Source organism: Ooceraea biroi, chromosome 1, assembly GCF_003672135.1.
Source record: "Ooceraea biroi isolate clonal line C1 chromosome 1, Obir_v5.4, whole genome shotgun sequence".
Classification (NCBI taxonomy): Eukaryota; Metazoa; Arthropoda; class Insecta; order Hymenoptera; family Formicidae; genus Ooceraea; species Ooceraea biroi.
The window spans coordinates 3,821,497-3,841,922 of NC_039506.1; the positions used below are offsets into that span (position 1 = coordinate 3,821,497).

General features: G+C 35.1%; 2 protein-coding genes across 3 annotated transcripts; one reads left to right on the forward strand and one right to left on the reverse strand.

Moving 5' to 3' along the window:
- Positions 1-14: 14 nt before the first annotated feature.
- On the reverse strand, positions 15-12,425 carry LOC105280451 (B-box type zinc finger protein ncl-1). Of its 2 annotated transcripts, none has more exons than XM_026974345.1 (9): positions 10,405-12,425; positions 9,790-10,121; positions 9,182-9,386; positions 8,587-9,094; positions 8,195-8,365; positions 7,600-7,808; positions 7,136-7,493; positions 6,696-6,928; positions 15-6,431 (listed from the first exon to the last, which is right to left on the reverse strand). In XM_026974345.1, the coding sequence occupies exons 1-9, from the start codon at positions 11,092-11,094 to the stop codon at positions 6,327-6,329; spliced, it is 2,811 nt and encodes a 936-aa protein (XP_026830146.1). In that variant the 5' UTR covers positions 11,095-12,425; the 3' UTR covers positions 15-6,326. The 2 variants fall into 2 exon arrangements, with proteins under 2 accessions (XP_026830146.1, XP_011339326.1); XM_011341024.2 differs by having other exon boundaries at positions 7,600-7,847; positions 10,405-12,422.
- A 586-nt stretch (positions 12,426-13,011) lies between these two features.
- Positions 13,012-15,124, forward strand: LOC105280452 (FGFR1 oncogene partner 2 homolog). Its single transcript, XM_011341025.3, has 4 exons — positions 13,012-13,452; positions 13,953-14,087; positions 14,181-14,432; positions 14,566-15,124. The coding sequence occupies exons 2-4, from the start codon at positions 13,953-13,955 to the stop codon at positions 14,791-14,793; spliced, it is 615 nt and encodes a 204-aa protein (XP_011339327.1). The 5' UTR covers positions 13,012-13,452; the 3' UTR covers positions 14,794-15,124.
- The last annotated feature ends 5,302 nt before the right edge of the window (positions 15,125-20,426 follow it).

Genomic DNA, 20,426 nt, shown 5'->3' on the forward strand with positions numbered 1-20,426 from the left:
AGAGGATTCGGACATTCGGTTGATTACTTTATTGAAAAAGAACAAAGAACAACATTACAAATTAAACAATTGGCAGGAAATAAAAAATATATAACAGTTTCCAAAATCACATGAAATATTTAAACATTACAATTTTGGTAAAATGTGTTATGTGCTTTGTGAGCATCACAATATATTATTATTGCATTGCAGCCTATGCGCAGACAAGAATGTATATTTCTACACGTTTCAAATAACTGCATATAGTGATATATCATTTGAGAATATCTTAGTATAGGATAGTACATATGAATTGACAGGTAATGGCAAATTGAGTTGATATGATGAAGCAATGTACGATCAACAGAGAACATTTATTTTAAGGCTAAATTTGTCCATCCTATAATAAAATATTTTCAATATAATACACTTGACAAATATATAAGTAGCAAATGTTCCATATCTTTAATTATGTATAATACAGTATGTAGATTAAAATATTTTTTTTTCTTTTTTTTTTGTAAAAGTGTATATAGATGTGTGTATACGTATAATACCATAAATTTGAATATTTTATATAAAAACAAAACTAAAATTTTGTAGGTACAAGATAGAAAAAAAGCTGATTTGCGATAAACAAAAAGAAAAAAAAAAGGGAGGAGAGAGTTAGATCTATTACAGATATTTCGGGGACTAGCCTTGACGAACTTTGGAAGATTAAAAATCGTAAAACTTGTAAACTAAGAAATGGACACAGATTGAAATACTTTGAAATTCAAGCAGTCCGATGACTGGGGTGTTTAAATACAAAGGCTGAGTAGTTTTCAAACGAAAAACGGATTCGTATATACACAGTCAATCTGGACGTGTATAATTCTAAATAATACGTTACATTACAAGGTGACCATGCTCCTTGGCATCCCATTAGCATATAAAAAATATATTGGTATACACGCTTTCCATATTGCATTACAATTTACCTTTTCGTCTCAGTTGTACTATTCTTACACAGTTTACGGTTTGAAGTATAAGTGATGTCTCGGAACATTTAAAATCTTTCCTTTTCCAGAAATAGCCATTCTATGTAAAATACCAATGGAGGTTTCAGGAAAACATGGTTTACACACAGTAATCCGCAGTATCGATTTAAAACAACTACTACAACATCGGTATGTACAACATAAGCCAAAATTGTTAAAAAGTTCATTCCAGATACGTAGTACATGTTACTTTACGTGTGTTAGATATATTCAAGGAAATAACACTAAACTAATTTTGTATAGAGAAACGTGATACAACTAGGCTGAACTTTCGGTAAAGCAATCGCTCAATGTACAACAGACGCTTATTTTTCGCTCATAACAAGTTCTAAATAATCTCTTGCTAACAAGCTTCACGAATAAAAAAGCTATCAATGTCACCGATAATGTCACTTTACCGTAAGAAACATTTCTCAATCAGCCTCGCTCATCACTACTTAAAAGTAAGTGGAAACACGGAGATCACCGAATGGGTATTTGAAGGTATGCTACTCAATAAGTTGACACCTTTTAGCATACCAAGTTGGAATGCAACTGTTGTATGTTTAGTAACGTGTTTAGTGGTCAATTTGATATGTAAACAAAGTACCTCCAAAAGGAACGTGTTGTAATATTAAAATAAATATTATATGTGTATAGGGCAATGGCGAAAGCATTTCTTTCTTTCTCTCTCTTTCTCTCAGCCTGTTAAGTATTACCATCAAGTAACCTACTAATGCAAATAAATAAAGCTAATGCTGTTGAGGAATGAAACCAAGTAACAATATGTACGCCATTACACGCCTTTCGCATTACTTATCATCTAAAGATAGAATATATTAAATATTTGTACTTTAACTGACTAAGCAAGGATTTAATCGTAATTTTTGTCTTCTTACTCTAAGAACTTCGATATACCCACGCGACGCGAATTCACAAACTGAATAAAATAAAGGATAAAATAAACTTATAAGGAATAAAACAAATTGTAAGCAATATACATGTTACATAAATACTCTGATTAGTCTGTTTTGGCACTAAAGAATTTAATTTTTCTATTCCATAAAGTGAAAAATAAAATAATCGATTTGGAATGCAATTAAATCGTAAATTAAGATTAACATAAATACTTAATACATCTACTCGTATCAATCGTTTTTTTCTGCCTTTTTCATTGAAGTAGTATGACAAGCTGTATACATAATTTGTTGTCATCCTACTTCCGAATTGAGTATTTGAAACAAAAAAAAACAATAAATATTAAAGCAAAGACAATAAACGTGAAAAGAACACAACTAAAATGCAATGAATTGTATAATAGAATCTGATCAATAATGTTTTCTTATCTTTTCAAATAAGATATAACTTTCGAGAAATTTATAAAATCAATTAAACAAAATAATATAAATAATATAAATACAAGCTTTATGGAAGCATTTCTGTTTCATTGAATTGCGTAAATAAAAAAATGTAATAGATCAAAATAGCAAGCTCACATTGAAACCTCTGGCAATATTTGTCAAAGGCCCCGTGATCTCTAATGTATCCAAATAAGTATACGCTAAAATAGCGTCGAAAACAGCCAATCGAACACATAATGCTTGCATCAAGATAAAATTAATAATATATAAGATGATGTATAAGAGCAAGTAAGGAGAATAAAATATTATTACAAAAATAATGCAGAGAATGTTTACACGTAACAATGTTTTTTTTTTTTCCTTTTTTGATCGTGGATTTTTCATTTCTTTTGTATAAATATAAGTTAAAGTTATGCTGAAGGCATGAAAAAAATGATCGCGAACTTTTAATGCATAAGCCATGTCTAGCAAAATGATGTAGAGTTGTTAATTCAGCGCACTTTGCAAGATAAATCTTTTGTTGCGCTTCTCCTCATTTATAACCACCAGCTATACAGTGTTAATTGGCGATGCCCTAATCGATAGCAAAGTCATACTCTTTTTAGGATTCTAGGAAGACTATGATTAACCGTAGGCTAGAATTCAGTTTATGTCGTGTGTCATGTTAGTTCTATCATTCATATAATCGTAGATGTCCCGTTAATGCTCATGAACCACGCAGTAATTCTTATTGTATATAATATTATATGCGATTTTTATATGCAACTTTTTTTCCGAAATCAGGAACATATTCGTGTGTGTACGTGTGTGTGTGATATAGAGCAACAATTTTTCTTTGGATACACGACATATTTTACGAATGATAAGTATTGTGTCTTATGATTCAGATCATACGTGAAATTGTAGAGCAGTTTGAAGCGCTCGCAATTGTCTTCCTCGTCAATTGTCGTCGTCAAGTATTGTAAAATAGCTCGTAAAGTTATGTTGAAAGCAATTTTGAAAACTGAAAACAACGGCAATACTAATTGATTAATAGATAAGAGTAGTAACGCTACAATTATGATAATGCGGAAACATTATCAATTGAAATTCCACAGCAAACACATCATAAAAAAAACTCGGTTAGATATAACAGCACGTAAATTCAAATAATTCTGCTTGAAATTATGTGGGAGTATCTGTGGCACCTGAAAGGCCTTGGAAGTTGTATAGCGATAAAAACAGTATTTCTGCTAAAGTAATGCACAGAATCAGAAATTGCATATTCAACATACGATCTTCGATTACACTGCCAGTTGTAAAACTGTTTAGTGTGAAATAGTTACGAGAGCTTTTAATATTAGTTTAACAATGTAAGCAAAGTTTATCTATTACGTACAGAGTGACTATATAATTCTATACATATTAGGATAATAAGACTTTTGAGATTGTAAAAATCATCAAAAAATCTATCACAATTACCATTTACGTAACAAGTAATTCTCGTTCTCTTTTTATATTATTGTTGTAATTTAAACATCAAGGCAAATAAGGGGTGAATTTCAACAGTGGCCTAAATTAGCCAAGTAGTCTTCCACAGATAAAAATATGTAAATAGAGTAAATCTATACTAAAATATTCAAGTATATATAAGGTGAGCATAATATAATAATTTTGTGAGGTAAAAGACCCTCTCGTTAATGGTCATCCATTCGTTACGCTATGACTTTTTTTTTTAATATGACTGGCAAAAATTTTGCAACATGTTCTCTTTATTTTGAATATCTTCTTTTATATTTAATGTATCATTAGAGACGATTGATGACTATCTGTATTAGGTGTTATTGTGCATAAATACACCTTCCAGACGGCACCAATGGTATCTCGTTGATACATTTCTAATCATATTTACCTAGCAACAACATCAGAGACTCTTTAAGGACACAACTTATCCTGACGATACTATTATCACAGGCATTATTTATATAACTCTGCTAACCATGACTATTAAATATTTCAGAATTAGTTTTTCTTTTCTTTTCTTTTTTTATATATAAAATTAAAACTTCTAACATTACAAGAGATGAGTACGACTGATTAGCTTAGGGTGTATGTATGTAGGCTTCGTGCAATTTACTACAAATGCCGATGTTACGCGCGCGAACTTTAAAATAGCCTCCTATTACTGCCTTTTGTGTTTTTCTCGTTCCTCTAGATTTTTTTTCTTTGCTTTACATGGATAATAAAATTAGATGTTATCGATAATTTCCTATATGCAAACGAATCCGATAAAGCTATAGTCAAGTATAAATATATATATATGTATATATGTATATACGAATGTGTGCTACCTAGCATTTGGTATGGCAAGATAGTATTTGTAATGAAACGTCATTGTAGATAATGTAAGGTAACACAGTGTAGCAATCTGCCAAATATCCGATATACATGTTGTATACACATTGCATTTTAGTTCAATCAAATCTTAAGGCTGATCATGTAAACAACCCTAAAAAATATGTGTATTTCTATATATATGTATGTGTTTCATGTGGTTTTTCCTTTTTCTCTCATGGATCATGTTGATATATACATAAATAGAGGTTGTTTAGCAAACTGTACGTTATTTTTTTACATAGATAATGTATCGTCCCTATGATACCGGTGGTATATGTACTTACGAATCTTATATAATATATTACACAAAAATCGTTCCCTTGCATTGTAAAAATGCGCGGGAACGATTCCCGTAATTTCATAACAAATACATTTACATGGTATGGATACATTATTCACTAGCACCACGAACCAATAATTCACACACGCATATATATATATCATATTCATATGGTGGACCATAATAAAGCATCCTGAGTAAATATTGTAACCATTATGTGTCTCGTCTAATTTTAACAATGCACAAATGGGATCTACTCGATTTTTTCCGTAAGTGTAAATAATTATTTCACCTTTTTTTTACGTTCAAAGTATCTTTTGTTCGACACTTCTTATATACGATATTAAATGTTTGATTTTCAACATACCATAATCTATTCCTTGCACATTAACGTCGTTTTTATATTACGTTCTCAACTATCATTTTCAAACGCGCAGAAAGAAAATCAGGAACATAGCTCTTGCTTTAAGCTTCGTGCCTGCTGCAATGAGGAGTATCGTTTTATTCTCTTCTTTAGAAATACGATATGATAAAAGAGCAGGAAGTACTACGTACAACTACCTCGCAGCATGCAACGCTTTTTTTTTCTCTTTTTTTTTCTGTCAAGCGGAAAATTTTGATCCTTTTTATCGTGAAATTTATCCTGCTTATTAGTTATCTAAAGTTCTCAAAGGAAAACTTTCTAAAATGTAATCTGTGTACTTATATATGCATCTTGAAGCATCAGTTAGGACTAAGAAGACAAATATCCTTGTCAGATTAATAAAAATCAAGACGAGAACGTCTTGTTTCGAGCACAAATTGAAATCAGCGCGTAAAGTGCTCGTCGGAGACTAGAATAATTTGATTTATAAACATACTTAAAATACTGACATGTCAAAAATGATGTACGACAACCAATTTTTGACGGAAGGCCATTGTAAATTGCTTTCTCTACAAGCGACCCAACTGGCTTCGGTCGATATATAGCTTACTGCTTCTTTAACTCTGGTTCCACTTAGTTAATTTAATTTACTTTGGCAGTTTACCAAAATGCAAGTTGCTAAATTACTATTATACTGTTTGGTCGGAAACGTACATTACCTTTCTGCTTTTTTTTTTTCAACATTGTTACTTTCATAAAACAGGGACGCATTATATTTTTACAACTATTAAAGCTGCATGCTGCACTTGTTTCTATTGCTTCAATAGGCCCAAAATTCGAACATAATGCCTTGGGCATGCCTTTTCCATCTTTCGTTGAGAGCAGTTTCCAAAGAAGTTTCCACTTGCAGGAGGAAGTTACAACATACTTACACATCTGATTCCACTTCACAATATATAAAGAGTGTTCAATACGAGAACATGATGGTTGTTTTTGGCCAGCGTTACAATATATCCTTCCGAAGTGATCTTTAAGCCACAACATCGAGACACCTGCAAGATACATTATAATGATAATATCGTTCGTTTTTAAGATCGTTAGGAATTTCGAAACATGCTAATAAAAAGTTAATATTTATAAAAATTAATAGCAAAATTTAATAGTTTAAAATAAAACCGATGAATCGATTGAACATTTTTGTATCCGACTGGTCAGTGCAACGGTATATTATTACTAACAATCAGATACTGAAATAACATCAACACAAGACAAATTAAAAATATAACGTAACAAATTTTGATAAAAATATATTTTACCTTTACGTATGGACATTCAAATTCTGAAATTAAAGACCCAGCTCTGGAGAAAACAGCTACATGGAAACGATTACCATGTGAATCTCCAATTAATACATCTCCTGCGTCGCTAATATCAATCCCGTTTGGGAAGTTTGTTACATTCTCACAGCCAATGCGACGCAGAAATTTACCCTCTTCGTTGAACACCACCACACAATGTCCTTTGAAGTCGCAAACAAAATATTCCTTTCCTAGAAATTTATATGCAATTAATACATAATACATATATTAATTATGAATTTTAATTATATTTCTTGATAATATTTATGATATTAATGAATTTTTTATAAATTAAATAATTTTTTTATAAGCCAAATTGATAAAGAAATTATTAAATAAGATATCAATTTTATTTGAAAACAAACTTGAAATTATTGAAAGAAAAAAATGATTCTTACCACTGATGGCGATATCACTCGGTTCTCTCATGTAGTCACTGCAATCAAACCACCTCAAAAGATCTCCCGTATCGCTAATTACGAACACAGTTGGCGACACGCTGTCAACAGCCACGATATGTCCCTGGCTGGTAACAGCTAGGCCAGCTACTATATCGATGTAACGAATAGCAATCTTCTTTATAAAGTGACCGTTCTTCGTAAATATTTGCATTCGGGATCTTTCGTTTCCACGATCACATACAACAAATTTGCCGTTATTTCTCATAACAGCTACTTTCCTGGGATACCACAATTGTCCCTCCTCTTTACCAGGAACGCCAAATTGAAATTTGAAGGTACCAGTCTTATCAAAAATCTAGAATTCATATATACGTAAGAATTATATAACACATACATTTTCATGCAACTTTTTCTATCATATAAAATACTTATATTAAACATCGTTATCAAGAAGAAAGTACCTGAATTCTATGATTATTTGTATCTGCGACGATAATGTCCTCATCGGTTCCCAAACAAAATCCATGAGGAGAGTTAAACTGCCCTTTACTGGGTCCTAATTGTCCAAACTTACTTCGGATATGCATAGGCGTCAATTTTGTATTTTGGGATCTCGGGTGAGCAGGATAATTTCCTGTCCCGGATCCAGTTACATTGGCAACAGTATTTCCTACAGGCATGTTATGCATAGAATCACCTATTAAGTCATCTAAAAATAAGATATCGATTTTTATAAGGAATCATAATAACGTACTCGCCGGCAAAATTTCCACTGATTTTTCATAAAATGTTTAAATTAATTATGTACTAAATATATTAAGTTGTTTACAGAATAAGTAAAATATATTCTCAAATACTGAATTATCAAAGAGTAATTACAAAAATTTATTCTTTTATTAATTTTAGATATTAAAATTTTTTAAACTTGAATTATGCAAAACATGTTGTGTACTTTTTAAAATAAAAAATATTTTATTGTAAAATAGTTTCTCGAATAATACAAATATTGATACAATAAACACTGATATAAAAATATAAAAATCAGGATAAACTTACCAGCACCCTGTGAAAGTATCGGCGAAGTGGAAGAGGATAATGATTGAAATCCTCCATTCAGTAGACTATTAGCAGCCAAAGGACCCAGATTCGGGGTATCCACAATGGCTGGTGAAGGCCCACGACCCAATACTAATCCACCACTACCGTTGATAGTGGCATTTCCCAGATCTGAATTAAAATAAATCTATTAGTCACACAATAGTGGAGCAACAGCGATTTATATTATCTATACGAGTCTCAGTACATGCAATATAAGAAAAAACTAATCTTTAACTTTTAACAATTGTAACAAAAATTTTAATAAAAGCGAATATAAACAAAGATGCGAGTTAACTGCTTCTCTATTGCAACGTGTTACAATTAACGGCGCTTGGCATTACGTTTCTCACCTTGATTACCAAGAGTATTGCCTAATTTAGCGAGAGCTTGTAAGTTATTAATGGCATGGCTCGTTGAACTTAGGTCCCCAGCAAATAAATCTGCCAAAGTAAAGGACGGAGTTGGACTAGGGTTCGAGCTAGGTCCAACTACACCAGTGTCGCCCACCATCTCTACCTTCTCCGCTAAACTGGCCAATTGTTGTAGATTGTACTCTTGAATGCTAGTCAGTCCGTGGATAGGAGGGACCGTACCTGGTGGAAGAGGCACGGGTGGTGGAGGTGGGATATTTTGAGGACTCGAGGTTGGTGGTATGACAAACGAAGGTTCACCTTCGAAAGAAGATTGCATTGATGTAGGAAGTGAGATGGGGGAACTTGTGCTGATAGTACTCGGACAACCCATTGAGGTAGTATGAACCAGTTGCTGATTCGTAGAGACACCCGATACCGTCGAGATTGGCTCAGGAAGAGTCTTCACTTCTGGTGTACTTTCGGTGTGAAATTTTCCAAACACCTCCTGCAATAATTTTTTGTCAGATTTTTATTAATATTTCTTTAGTGGCACAATTAATTCAAGTATTAATCATTGCTTATGTGCATTTACCTTCACAGTTTTTTCAAACACGTTGTAGTCGGTTTGAAATTCGATCGAGAACGTTACATTATGTTTTGGTGTATTCTTTATTAAATTCATCAACTGCACTCCTACAATACGGCGAAGGGCTAAGATTTCCACCACATCACCGTGTTCTAGGAGCCTCGAAGTAAAACGGCAAGCATCCTCTATTTTCTCTACATTCTTTTCAACGCTGCAACACATTTTAAATAATAGTTAAATTTGTTTTACGAGATCATCAGGAAATGTATCAACAAACTAGTTTTAATTTCAAAACTTTCATTATTCAAGGACGTATTATCTCTTTTATGCTGTATTATTGTAGCGCCTGCTGGTTTTAAAAAGATTTTATTGTTATCGTGCATGTAGTAAAATCATCAAGGTTGATGTGAAAAATAATGTGCGACGATACACGCATGGAATAAAATATTTTCTGTTCTATTAATATCAGAAAAGCACGAAGATTATTGTTTAACACACACATCTTTCTTTATTCAAGTATTTCTTTTTTAAAAAATTATGATTATCTTAGTTTTCAGAAAAAAGCATGTAAAAAACAGCTTAAACAACAATACAAGGAATAATTGAATATGTACCTGTGAAAAGTATCCATTATCTCAAGTTCCCTGTCCGAATGCAACTTCTCAAGGTCGTTTAACGCGTTATCCTTACATTTTTCCAATATCGCTTTGTAACTTTGAAAAGTCTCCGTAATTAGATCTTTCGCTTGGTCATGTTGTACTTGCAACTCACTAAGAGCGTTTTCCAATTGTACTGACACCTGATCACACTCAGTAATTTTTGCTTTACTTTCAGTCATTAGGTTAACCAATTCCTCTTTCTGATGTGGTTCTGCATCCGTTAGCCGTTCATACTGATGTTCCGGTGCTTTATGCTCCACGAGCAAACACTCATTGCAGATGGGTTCCTGATCATACAATTTTTCTTATTAAAAATTATTCTATTCTAATCAAATTATATCTAAAAGAATCATTTTTTTAGATCACTCAAATCATTTAAAGCGATCGTCAGTTAGCTATGTATAGATTTTAATAATTTATATTATAACGTACTGAGATTATTTTCAATACTTATATGTTCCAAAAATAAAACTGATTTTTCGTAACATGTTAAGATACGTTAACACAATAATATTTATCTTTATTAACATAAAATGTTAACATATATTGGATAAACATATGTTAACTCACCTGGCACGTGTGACAGTAGAACTTCATATTTTCAGCAGAATGATATTCACAAAATATTGGTTTGTGTATCGGTATAGCTTCGTTGGATTGCTTCAAATCTTCAAAGGCAACTACTTTATGGTTTTCGAAACAACGCATGAACTGATGCGCTGTGTTGCAATTTGGGCACAGAAAATTGGCGCAATCCGAACAACGCGCCACGGCGCTCTCTTTGGCCTTGCAGGAGGTACATAGTACTGCCATATTTTCAATAGCGGACATGTCCAATATATTGGTGAGAACATAGTCGCATGTGAGCGATGCGGCACCCTTAGAACTAACGGAAGTTTCTTGATGGCATATAGGACAAACTATGACAGAGCCAACTTTGGAGTCCCCAGCTTCGTCCATGAGGAGCTTATCCAGACATGCCTCACAGAATACGTGAAGACAAGAGAGCACTCTGGGTGAGCACAACTTGCTCAAGCACAGCGTACAACCCTGATCGCTGGCTTCGCCGTTGCCGCACGTTATCTCCTCCAGAGCGTCGCCGGGGTTGATGCTGTTGTTGTAACCGCCGACCGAGTTGACGTTACGTTCGCCGAACATATCACTGCCGTCGATCTCCTCCGTGCCGCTGGTGATGCCGCCGCTCGTCGTCGGAGGTACCGTAGCAGCCCCGGACGGCACGGCCACCGTGGACGATGCCATCCTGCGTTACCGTCCGCGTGCGATCTACGAAGGGGAGAACGTTCGCTGGCGTTCCCCGCGCGCGTTCGTCGAACGCTCGTGGACTCGGATCGTCGCAAGTGTTCCTGGCTACGAGCTTCCCTTCTTCTCGCCTTCTACGCGCGCTCGTGTCGAGCCGAGGGTCGACGAGAGGAACCGCGAAAATTCTTCGATTCTCACGAAGCACACAACGCGCGAAACATCGTACTGTCGCGCTCGCTCGCGCGAGAAACAAAACACTGGATGATGATCGGCTGGTGGCTTACCCTCGCTGCGCGAGAAAGGCAGGAAGTCCCACGATTGAGAGAGAGAGAAAGAGAGAAAGAGAGAGAGAACGAGAGAGAGAGAGAGAGAGAGAGAAAGAGAGCAGACTGCACCGAGAACGCACGCAAGAGCGTGAGCGCGCGTTGGAAAAAATCGAATCTCTCGCGAGCCTTGGTCCGTGCGTGTGTGCGAGTAACGGTTCACGTCGATATACCACGCAGTTTCTTGCTTCGGACCAGCGTCCCTCGGCGGGATCTCGAGAGACGCGACGAGCCGTGCGGAGACTATCGCGACCGATTGCGCACTTACGCGTATTTATTTACATCATACCTCGGTCCGCGCAACACGTCGACCATTTACCGTCGCCGTCGTCGCCGTGCCGTCGCGCACTACGATTTTCCCTGCCTCGTCCACTAAACGCACGACGTCGCAGCTCGCGTATCGCGGATACTCTTGAACATTATCGGTAGACGAGGTGCGCGCGCGAGACCGTTTCACAATCGTGCGCGGCGACGGCTGGGATTCTCTCTTGGTATCGACGCCTCGGCCACGAGTATTTCGCACTTCTTCGTACGTGGAACAAACGAGTAAATCATTCGAACCAAGAAGACTCATCCCCTCGATGCGGGAATCTTCGAGTACTCGGTAATCGAGATGGGACACTTGCGCGCAGATCGACGAGCACGCATGCGCAGTGCGGACGAATAACCGCCGCGTTCCGAAATGATTCAGAAACTCGTAATCAATGCAGTCACTTGATAACCGGATGTAATCGACTTATTGATGATTTTTTTAATATATAATAGATAATATTTTCTTCTTGGAAAAAGATTAACTATTGCGTCGCTTTCAAATACAATCAATACGTACGAAAATGAGTAATATATATCGAGTATTATGTAGCTGTGTATACCAAGTACACGCGCATGCGCGATAAATTATAGAAATTTAATTTTTCTTAGACTGGAATATATAATGTGTAAGAGAGACGTCGCTAGACGGAGAAAGGAGAAAATAAAAATTCCCTGATGTATAGATAAGAATATAAGATATTAAAAGCAACCAATCTTATTTTTTGCATGATTTGAAAAATATGTATTAAAACATGTATTATGTGTGCATAATTTATAAAATATCAGATTATTGTAAACTGTAAGATTTAAATACATTAAACGTTTAAATGTGTAGCCGTTGATAAAACAGTTGATAACAGTTGTCAACGTTCTTTAATTATTTTCAGGCTCTTAGAGTTTTTTTATAACCATAATATATCTCTAAATTTGTAATTCCCAATGTTTATATCCACATAATATTAGCAAATTAATGTTGTTAATGTTTATAATACATCTATATGTATACATATATGTTATGTATAATGTGACCAACATGATTACCATCCTGTTTTACCCTATAGCAAATATCGACCTTAATAATTGGACCATGCTTGGACGAACCAAGTCATTTAAATATGAAATAAATGATTGCATTATAAAAATAATGTTCTCTTCCTTTTTTAATCATCGCGGAGCCTCGGAGTTTATTTAAAAATATTGAGATAAATCCTAAATTTAGTAAATGATTCCTGTCGTTTTTATCGGTTATTATTAAAAATGGCGCATTTCATAGATCAATGTCGAGGTCTATAAAAAGATTCGCGCCGGAGGCGTTGAGTTTTTCTCGCGAGTTAAATGTCAAATCGCGACGGCCATTTTCCTCTCGGGAGAATTTTCATCGTCGCTACGTGTGCGCGCGTACACGTATACTTACGTTGACGCGCTGGTGTGTTTGTGCTTGCCACATGACGCTGCTCGCATCGTCGGGTGCGCGTCCACAGCTGACGTATTAGTATATATATTATATATCCGCACACATTCGTGCCAACGCGGTCGGTCGAGGAACGATACACATGTAAATCGGGACCATAACTGTACAATAACGATATACACAAGGAGCACGAGCAGAGTTAAACTTTGTACGACCGTTCGCATAACCTCGCCGTTATCGCCAACGATTAATCAGCGCCGAATGAGCCTGGAAGTCGCGCACTGTTGAGCTTGGCATCGCCTTCTGCAAAAGGTGAGTCTTGTCTATTGACGTATGCGATCATAGAGCGGTAGCATTTCCTCGGCATTGTTCGGCATTTAACCGAGAGACGTGGTGTGTCGCACCGAGTGTTTCGCTCGTGATGCATTTGTCCGAAATCTGGAAGCAGAAGAGAAAAACTAGCAGATAAGAGAGAGAATTGAGCATGAGGGAAGGAGGAGTTGAGGGTGCAAGGTATCAAGATGGAATCATTTTAATGGACAATTTCTGTCTTGCGCCTGTTTGCGAATATTATTCAACATTTTTATTGTATCCGTAAAACAAATTTAAAAAATTATAGTTGTTTAACGTAGAGTGTATGTAGTGGCAGCAGTTTATTATCATATTCAAATCTTGATTTTACTCTACTTATTTGTATCAAGATTGGTGTTACGTGTGTCACTTGTTCTTAGGTATCGTAAAGTGATAAATATCAAAAATTCTGGAAATGTAATCTGTGCTTGTTGGTAAGTAGAATTTATATTTGTTTGCAGATGTCGTTGACATTTCAGCAAATTATATTAGACGCTAAAAAATTAGTTATTCGAATTTCGGACCATGAGAACACAGCGGATACTCTGATAAGCCAAGTAGAAGCTGTATGTGGACAAATTGATAACATGAAGCAGGTAAATATTGCTCGCATTATTTCTGCATTGTAATTGTAATAATTTATGACTGACTTGTGCATTTATATTCAACTGTTTATTTTTTATTTACAGTATCAAGAGGAAATAGAAATTTTAAATACAGAAGCAAAGCAAAGACCACACTTACAATTAATTGCCGGGATTCAAAGAGAAAACAAGCATTTACGAGAAATACAAGCAGAAAACAAGGAGTTAAAAAGCGCGCTAGAAGATCATCAACATGCACTCGAGCTCATAATGTCCAAATACCGACAACAAACTGCATCCTTATTACGTCTCAGCAAAACTGATTTCTCATCGTTGCATAATTCAAAGTATGCCAATGTAAGTAAACAGATTTCTGCCTTTGATATCAGGCAAATAAAACTTTATAACTCTGTCCTTGAAATTCCTGCCATTTTATTATAAGAGATTTTAATATAAGTATAAAATTTATACATACAAACTTTGTTAATAGATAATAACCAATCAAGCTGAGAAAATAGATGAGATGGCAGCTGTAATGAAAACTGCGGCTGCCTTAGATGAGGAAAATGAACTGAAAGGAAAGGAGATATTTCATACTCTGAAGGAGGAAAATGCCACACTTCGAGAAATAATAAATATTGCAAATAAATTTGGTTCCTTAAACAAAGAGTGTCCCGTAGAAAACAAAACCGTTCAAACAGATCCGCCAATAGATTAAAGCAATTTATGAAAATTTTTGATCTTTTTTTTATAAAAAGTTAACCAGTATTTATTTCACAGACACGTTCATGACACATATATGTATTAATATGAGATAGAATCTGTTACTTATAGGTAAGAAGTGTATGTGCAGGTGTAGTATATATATACGTATTAAACATTTGTAATAAATTGTACAAGTCATTTGCGACTATATTTATTTTATATTATTTAATATTGAAATTATGCATGTTACGATTAGTATTATGGAATTTTTTATTTATTGTATATTTATAACAAGAGAAAGAAATTGAATATTCACAAATAGATTGAAGATTGTATTCTATGGTAGAAGCTTACCTTTTTCTTGTATTTTGATTTTGTCAGACAAGTTGTATGAATGCTTGAGGAAACGTCGCTAATTTCACAATGCCGATTTTCAAGAAAACTATTCATATGAAAATTTAGCTGCTTCTTTAGAGATTTCCAGAAAGTTAGAAATTCGTTTGTGTCCCCTACGTCGTAAAAACTAAAAGATTTACTATATGGTACGCAGGCAAATTTTCGGTCTTCCTCGCAAATGTATTTCTGATATTTATGATACAATTGGTTGAAAAGGCGCATTTTTCTCTCATAAAAAAAGTGCATAGAACGGGTTATGCGTTTCAGCAGAAAGGACGAAGGAAAAAAAGGATTATAAACCTGGATGCAATCTGGTTAAGCAGGTACCGTGCGAAGTTTTATTACGTGCGTTTTTCTATCGTTAGAAATATGTCCTTGACAGCACTTTAAGATTTTAACATCGAGTCAATATATTATACATTTATTACGTAATCATGTAATCGCGATTAACTCTCTGATTAGCTATAAAAGATGTTTTTTATCTTTCACAAAACAAATTAACAAAATTATTTTCGGAACGAATTAGCTGTATAGAAAGTAGATAAGATTAAGCGGAATTTGCAACAGTCAATAAGTTATTTCTAATAAGTATTAATGCGAAAATCATTATACATAAAGTACATTATAAAAGATACTCATAAGATAATGCTAAAAGTTTCAAAAATTTAGAAAGCTAAGGAAATTCAGCAATATAAGTTAGCACTTCAAGAATTTAGAAAGCTAAGGAAATTTAGTAATATAATTATATTGCTAAATTGTATGCTCCTTGAAGAGTATATGATTAGAGGAAAGTATCATTAGAAAGTGTTATGAACATTAAGACGCAACATTAAGAACATTTCTGGTGTACCAATGTCCTTATAATTAGTGCGGAATTGGCCCTACATCACATATACGTAGCACGTATAGAGGGATATAGGGCCAACTCAATCTAGGAAGCGGGATGGAAGCGTGGAAACTTTAAACCGGCCCCGGATTGCAGTCTAGCACCGTTCAGTCAGCTAGAGGGTGTTCTACTTCTATCATGTCAAATGTTAAGATGAACTATAGAAAAACAGCGTGCGTGCTCTTTTCAGAAAGTATTTTATTAGATTCAACTAACGGAAAATATTTTATAGAGACTTGTAATGTTCACACACATACACACACAAACCATTATTCCTATCTCGACTTAATTGTAAGTTTTGGTGAAAAATATGATAAACATGTGAAAATATATATGATATTATTGAAAGGCCAAATTTCGAAAACAGAAAACAAAGTTTGAAAATTTTATTCAAAAATTTATTTCGGCTTTTTCCCGTAGATTATCTCAACTTAATTAACAGTATTAATAATAGGTATTTTGTAAGACTAAACTTGTTTCAAAAATTAATTTCGAACTTAAAGTTGCTCATGCAAATTTTTTTCTTCAACTTTTCTTCGCAGCAGATTAAAACTTCATAATTATATAAAAATGTTATATGATGATATGAAAAATGACATAAAAAGTCTCCGAAAAACAATATACAGTATTCTTTACGATTGAATGTTGATCCAGTTTTACATACCAAGATACCAATTCACGTTCGTGAACATTGAACACCCCGTATAGTTGATGCACATTCTCATGCGCGCGTATACGTGCATAAGGAAAGTGGACTTACACACGAGTTCGTCGAGCCAGTGAGCTGTGCTGCACAATTCACGCATCTACGAGTCTCGTCTTCTTTCAGTTCCTCATTGGACAACCCTATTCACCAAGGTCATCCTCCCTCTATTCCCCTTCAGCTCTTTTTTTATGCTCCGCGTTCCCGGAGAGAGATGCGATGCAGAAGGGTTTTTTTATAACGGCTTGTCCTTGGAGCCGACAATGACTAGCTAGCGTTTCCTGCGCTATCTAGCAACGCGGCACCTGTTACAGGCGCTGCTCTTTTCGAACTGATCGACGATTATCGATTTTCTACCCCTACTTCTTCTAAGGATGTCTGTTTTCCGTCGGACAATATCGCTTCTTCATCTTTTCAGTATTATATTCTTAAATGATCCTGCATTTTTCTGCTAGCTAGCTTCGTATCGTATTTTCAACAAATTTGTACTCGCCTGACTTGAATCTTTCTTAATTTTTTATTCTTGGGCAGTAAAGAAGCGTGATTGGTAGATTTTATGCAGATGCAGATATTACATTAAGTCGTTTCCGAAATTGGCTCCAATAAAAATAAGTAACTTGAATTTACTTCAATGAAGTTGTTAATATTAATGTTAATATTAATTGCAATGTATACCAAATTTTATATTATTATAAACAATTGTTATAAATGAAAATGGGCACAATCTGGAAGATTTGATTTTGTCGTGATTCTTTATTTTCTAAATTAGCGTGCGGTACTCTAAGGGAGTCCTCGTAGAATCCTTTCAGAGTCGTTGCTCCGCGCCGCTTGGCTGAAAAAGTCGTTGAACGAGAGCGCCCGGTGCATCGACCACGGGGTTGTCGAACGGGCGGAAGCCTGCAAATAGAAACCAGTTTCTTCCCGATTGCGAGCTCACCGAGCTCCTTTTTTTACTAGATTCCTCTTCCGCGAAAGTGTTACAAGGTCGTTGAAATCGCATGCGTAACCGAAATATTTCTGCGAATTTGCATTCTGCGAAAGGATCAACACAAATACAGATCGAACAATTTGTGAAAACCTTTTTCGAAAGTGTGAAATTGTTCTTACCAACAACATTAAAAAGTAAAATCTATTTTAATTTTAACTTTTAAAGTAACATTCAGTTGTTTATAACGATAGAATCGCTATCATTACAGAATACAGCGAAATGTTTGTTTATTTTAAGAATACCAGTTTTTTTTATTTGTGGTCTCAAAGGTCAAACTGCACAACTTTATCACAAACTTCTGGATATCGTAAAAATAGATATCATAAAACTAGATTTATTGCTTTTTCGACCGTCCACGGATTTAGCTACGGGCGCAATTATATTAGGAATGAATGACAGCAATGTCTGCACAGATAACAAAAATAAGCTTATTGCAATTATTTTCCGTATATACAACAAAGTTTTGATGAGTCATTACTATACGAGCAGCTCTGAATAGAACAAAAAGTTTGATAAAAATCATCCGCGACTTTCTTAGCGGAATTTCACATAATTCCACTAAACACAATGAAAAAGAAAGAAAAAAAAGGAAGCGCTTATATATATTCTCGGGCGTGGATTTTTCCTCGAGCTCACTTCGTAGGAGCTAAATGTTTTCGGAGCTTGAGTGTCGGAGAAAGAGGAAGCTGCTGCTGCTGCAGTCGCGAACGAATAGGTCGGGAAAAATCACACGCATATGTAAGTACCACATGCGTGTGCCCGCAGTCAACCGCTGCGTGCGTGCGTGTGCTGCGTAGATGCAGTTTTAGGAAATCACGCGCGTACACGTGGCAACATCGCACCGCGGGCTAACATTCCACGTGATCCAGGACCGGTTTGCGGGTTGCCGACCCACTAACACTCGCCTAATGCAGATAAACCCACGCCCTATATGTGGGGTACACGTCGCTTATTTTTTATTGCGACTCGGCGGCCGGAGCTGCGTTGCCGCGCGCACCGCGCGCACATCGCGCACGTTGCGGCGCTTCACCGATTTTCAAAGTCACAAAAAAAAACCGGCTGGCCTAAAATTATTTGGCTGAAGGGACCGGCTGGCTCCCGACGGCAGTTGGCAACACGCTAGTGTTGATTAATAATGCGCTGGAAGGCTCTATAACGTTCCCATACAGCACGAAAAGATTGCATATATATTGCAGGAATCTTCCACCGCAACGTAGCGACATTGCAAATTCACTGCGAAATGTTTCTGCAGCATTGCTATGGGGTTGCAGGAATGTGAAAATGTCCGCTTTTCGGAACATTGCAACGAAACGTCATAATAATATTGCAATGTAATGAATTTGCAATATTATAATTATTCATTATTATATACTTTAAATATTTTTATTTATATAACTTCAATATTTTTATTTATTAACATAAATAGACAATTATATGTAATATAACAATAGTAATAAAAAATTAAATAAACATTTTCTCTATTTTTGTTATAAAAAAGTAACTGTTCTTTATAAAAAAAACTTAAAAATCCTCTTCTTGAGATATTATTTTTCCTTTAATTATGTTAAAATATTTTTCCTTTAATTAAATAATTGAATCTTCTTCGTTTTTGTTTGTATGTTACCTGTAAAAATAAAATAGGAATTAAAATTCATATATTAGCATAAAATTAAATAAAAATATACATACTACAAGTATGTATAAAATTATATGTAAAATGACATACTTTGATCTCTCAATCCTAACCGGAGCTCGAGCAAGCCACTTGGAAATGCATTCAGCAATTTCTGCATCAGTGGCATGATTGTGTATTTCACGAACAGCTTCTATAACAGAAAAAGTTATTAAAAATATTACAACTATTAATATGCAGTTTTCTAATGAATTTCCATAATTTTGAGGTTATAGTGATATAAACCGTGAGATAAGCAAATAGAGTGATTCTCTATTATAATTAATTAATAGATACAAGATTTTAACAGCACACAAGTGCTATAATGAGACATAATATTATAAAAAAGTACTTACCTTTTTCTTTTACGTAACTACTTTCTTTTAGAATGATGCTCGCGTCGTACAACCACCATGTTCTTTAGATAGTCGAAAGAGACAAACACCGCATACGCATATTACCGAGCTCAGATTCTGGTCATCACACATCATTGGTCGAATAGATTTGGACGAATCTCGTTAGGGTAGGAAGACTCCAATGTTTTAATAAAATGAATTATTAATATTAATTAATTAAAAATTTTGATTGTGCAATGTTTCCGAAATATTAATGTCATGTTGCTGCAAGTGTGCTGGCATTTTGCGGATATATATCTCTGCAATGTCTTTGTACTGTTGCATTGCAATTTGCAACGTTGCAACGTTGCTGCAACGTTGCTGCAAGCTTCTGTGCTGTATGGGTTGGCACAACGCTCGCATAATGGCACGAGGAACGCTAATGCGTTTATAATCATCCGCATGAAAAGACAATTATTCCAAAAATTTCGAAACGCATCGGACGACGCTCTGTCAATTTTGTAAACACGAAGCTTTATTTTCTCAAGGTCGCGCCAAATTTGATTCCATCACGGCCATCACAAGTTTCGCGATACCCGCGGTAGCAGTGAGCGCTGTTTTCCGTAATGTTATTGACGCGTACGGTTGACTTTAGCTGTTGTATCT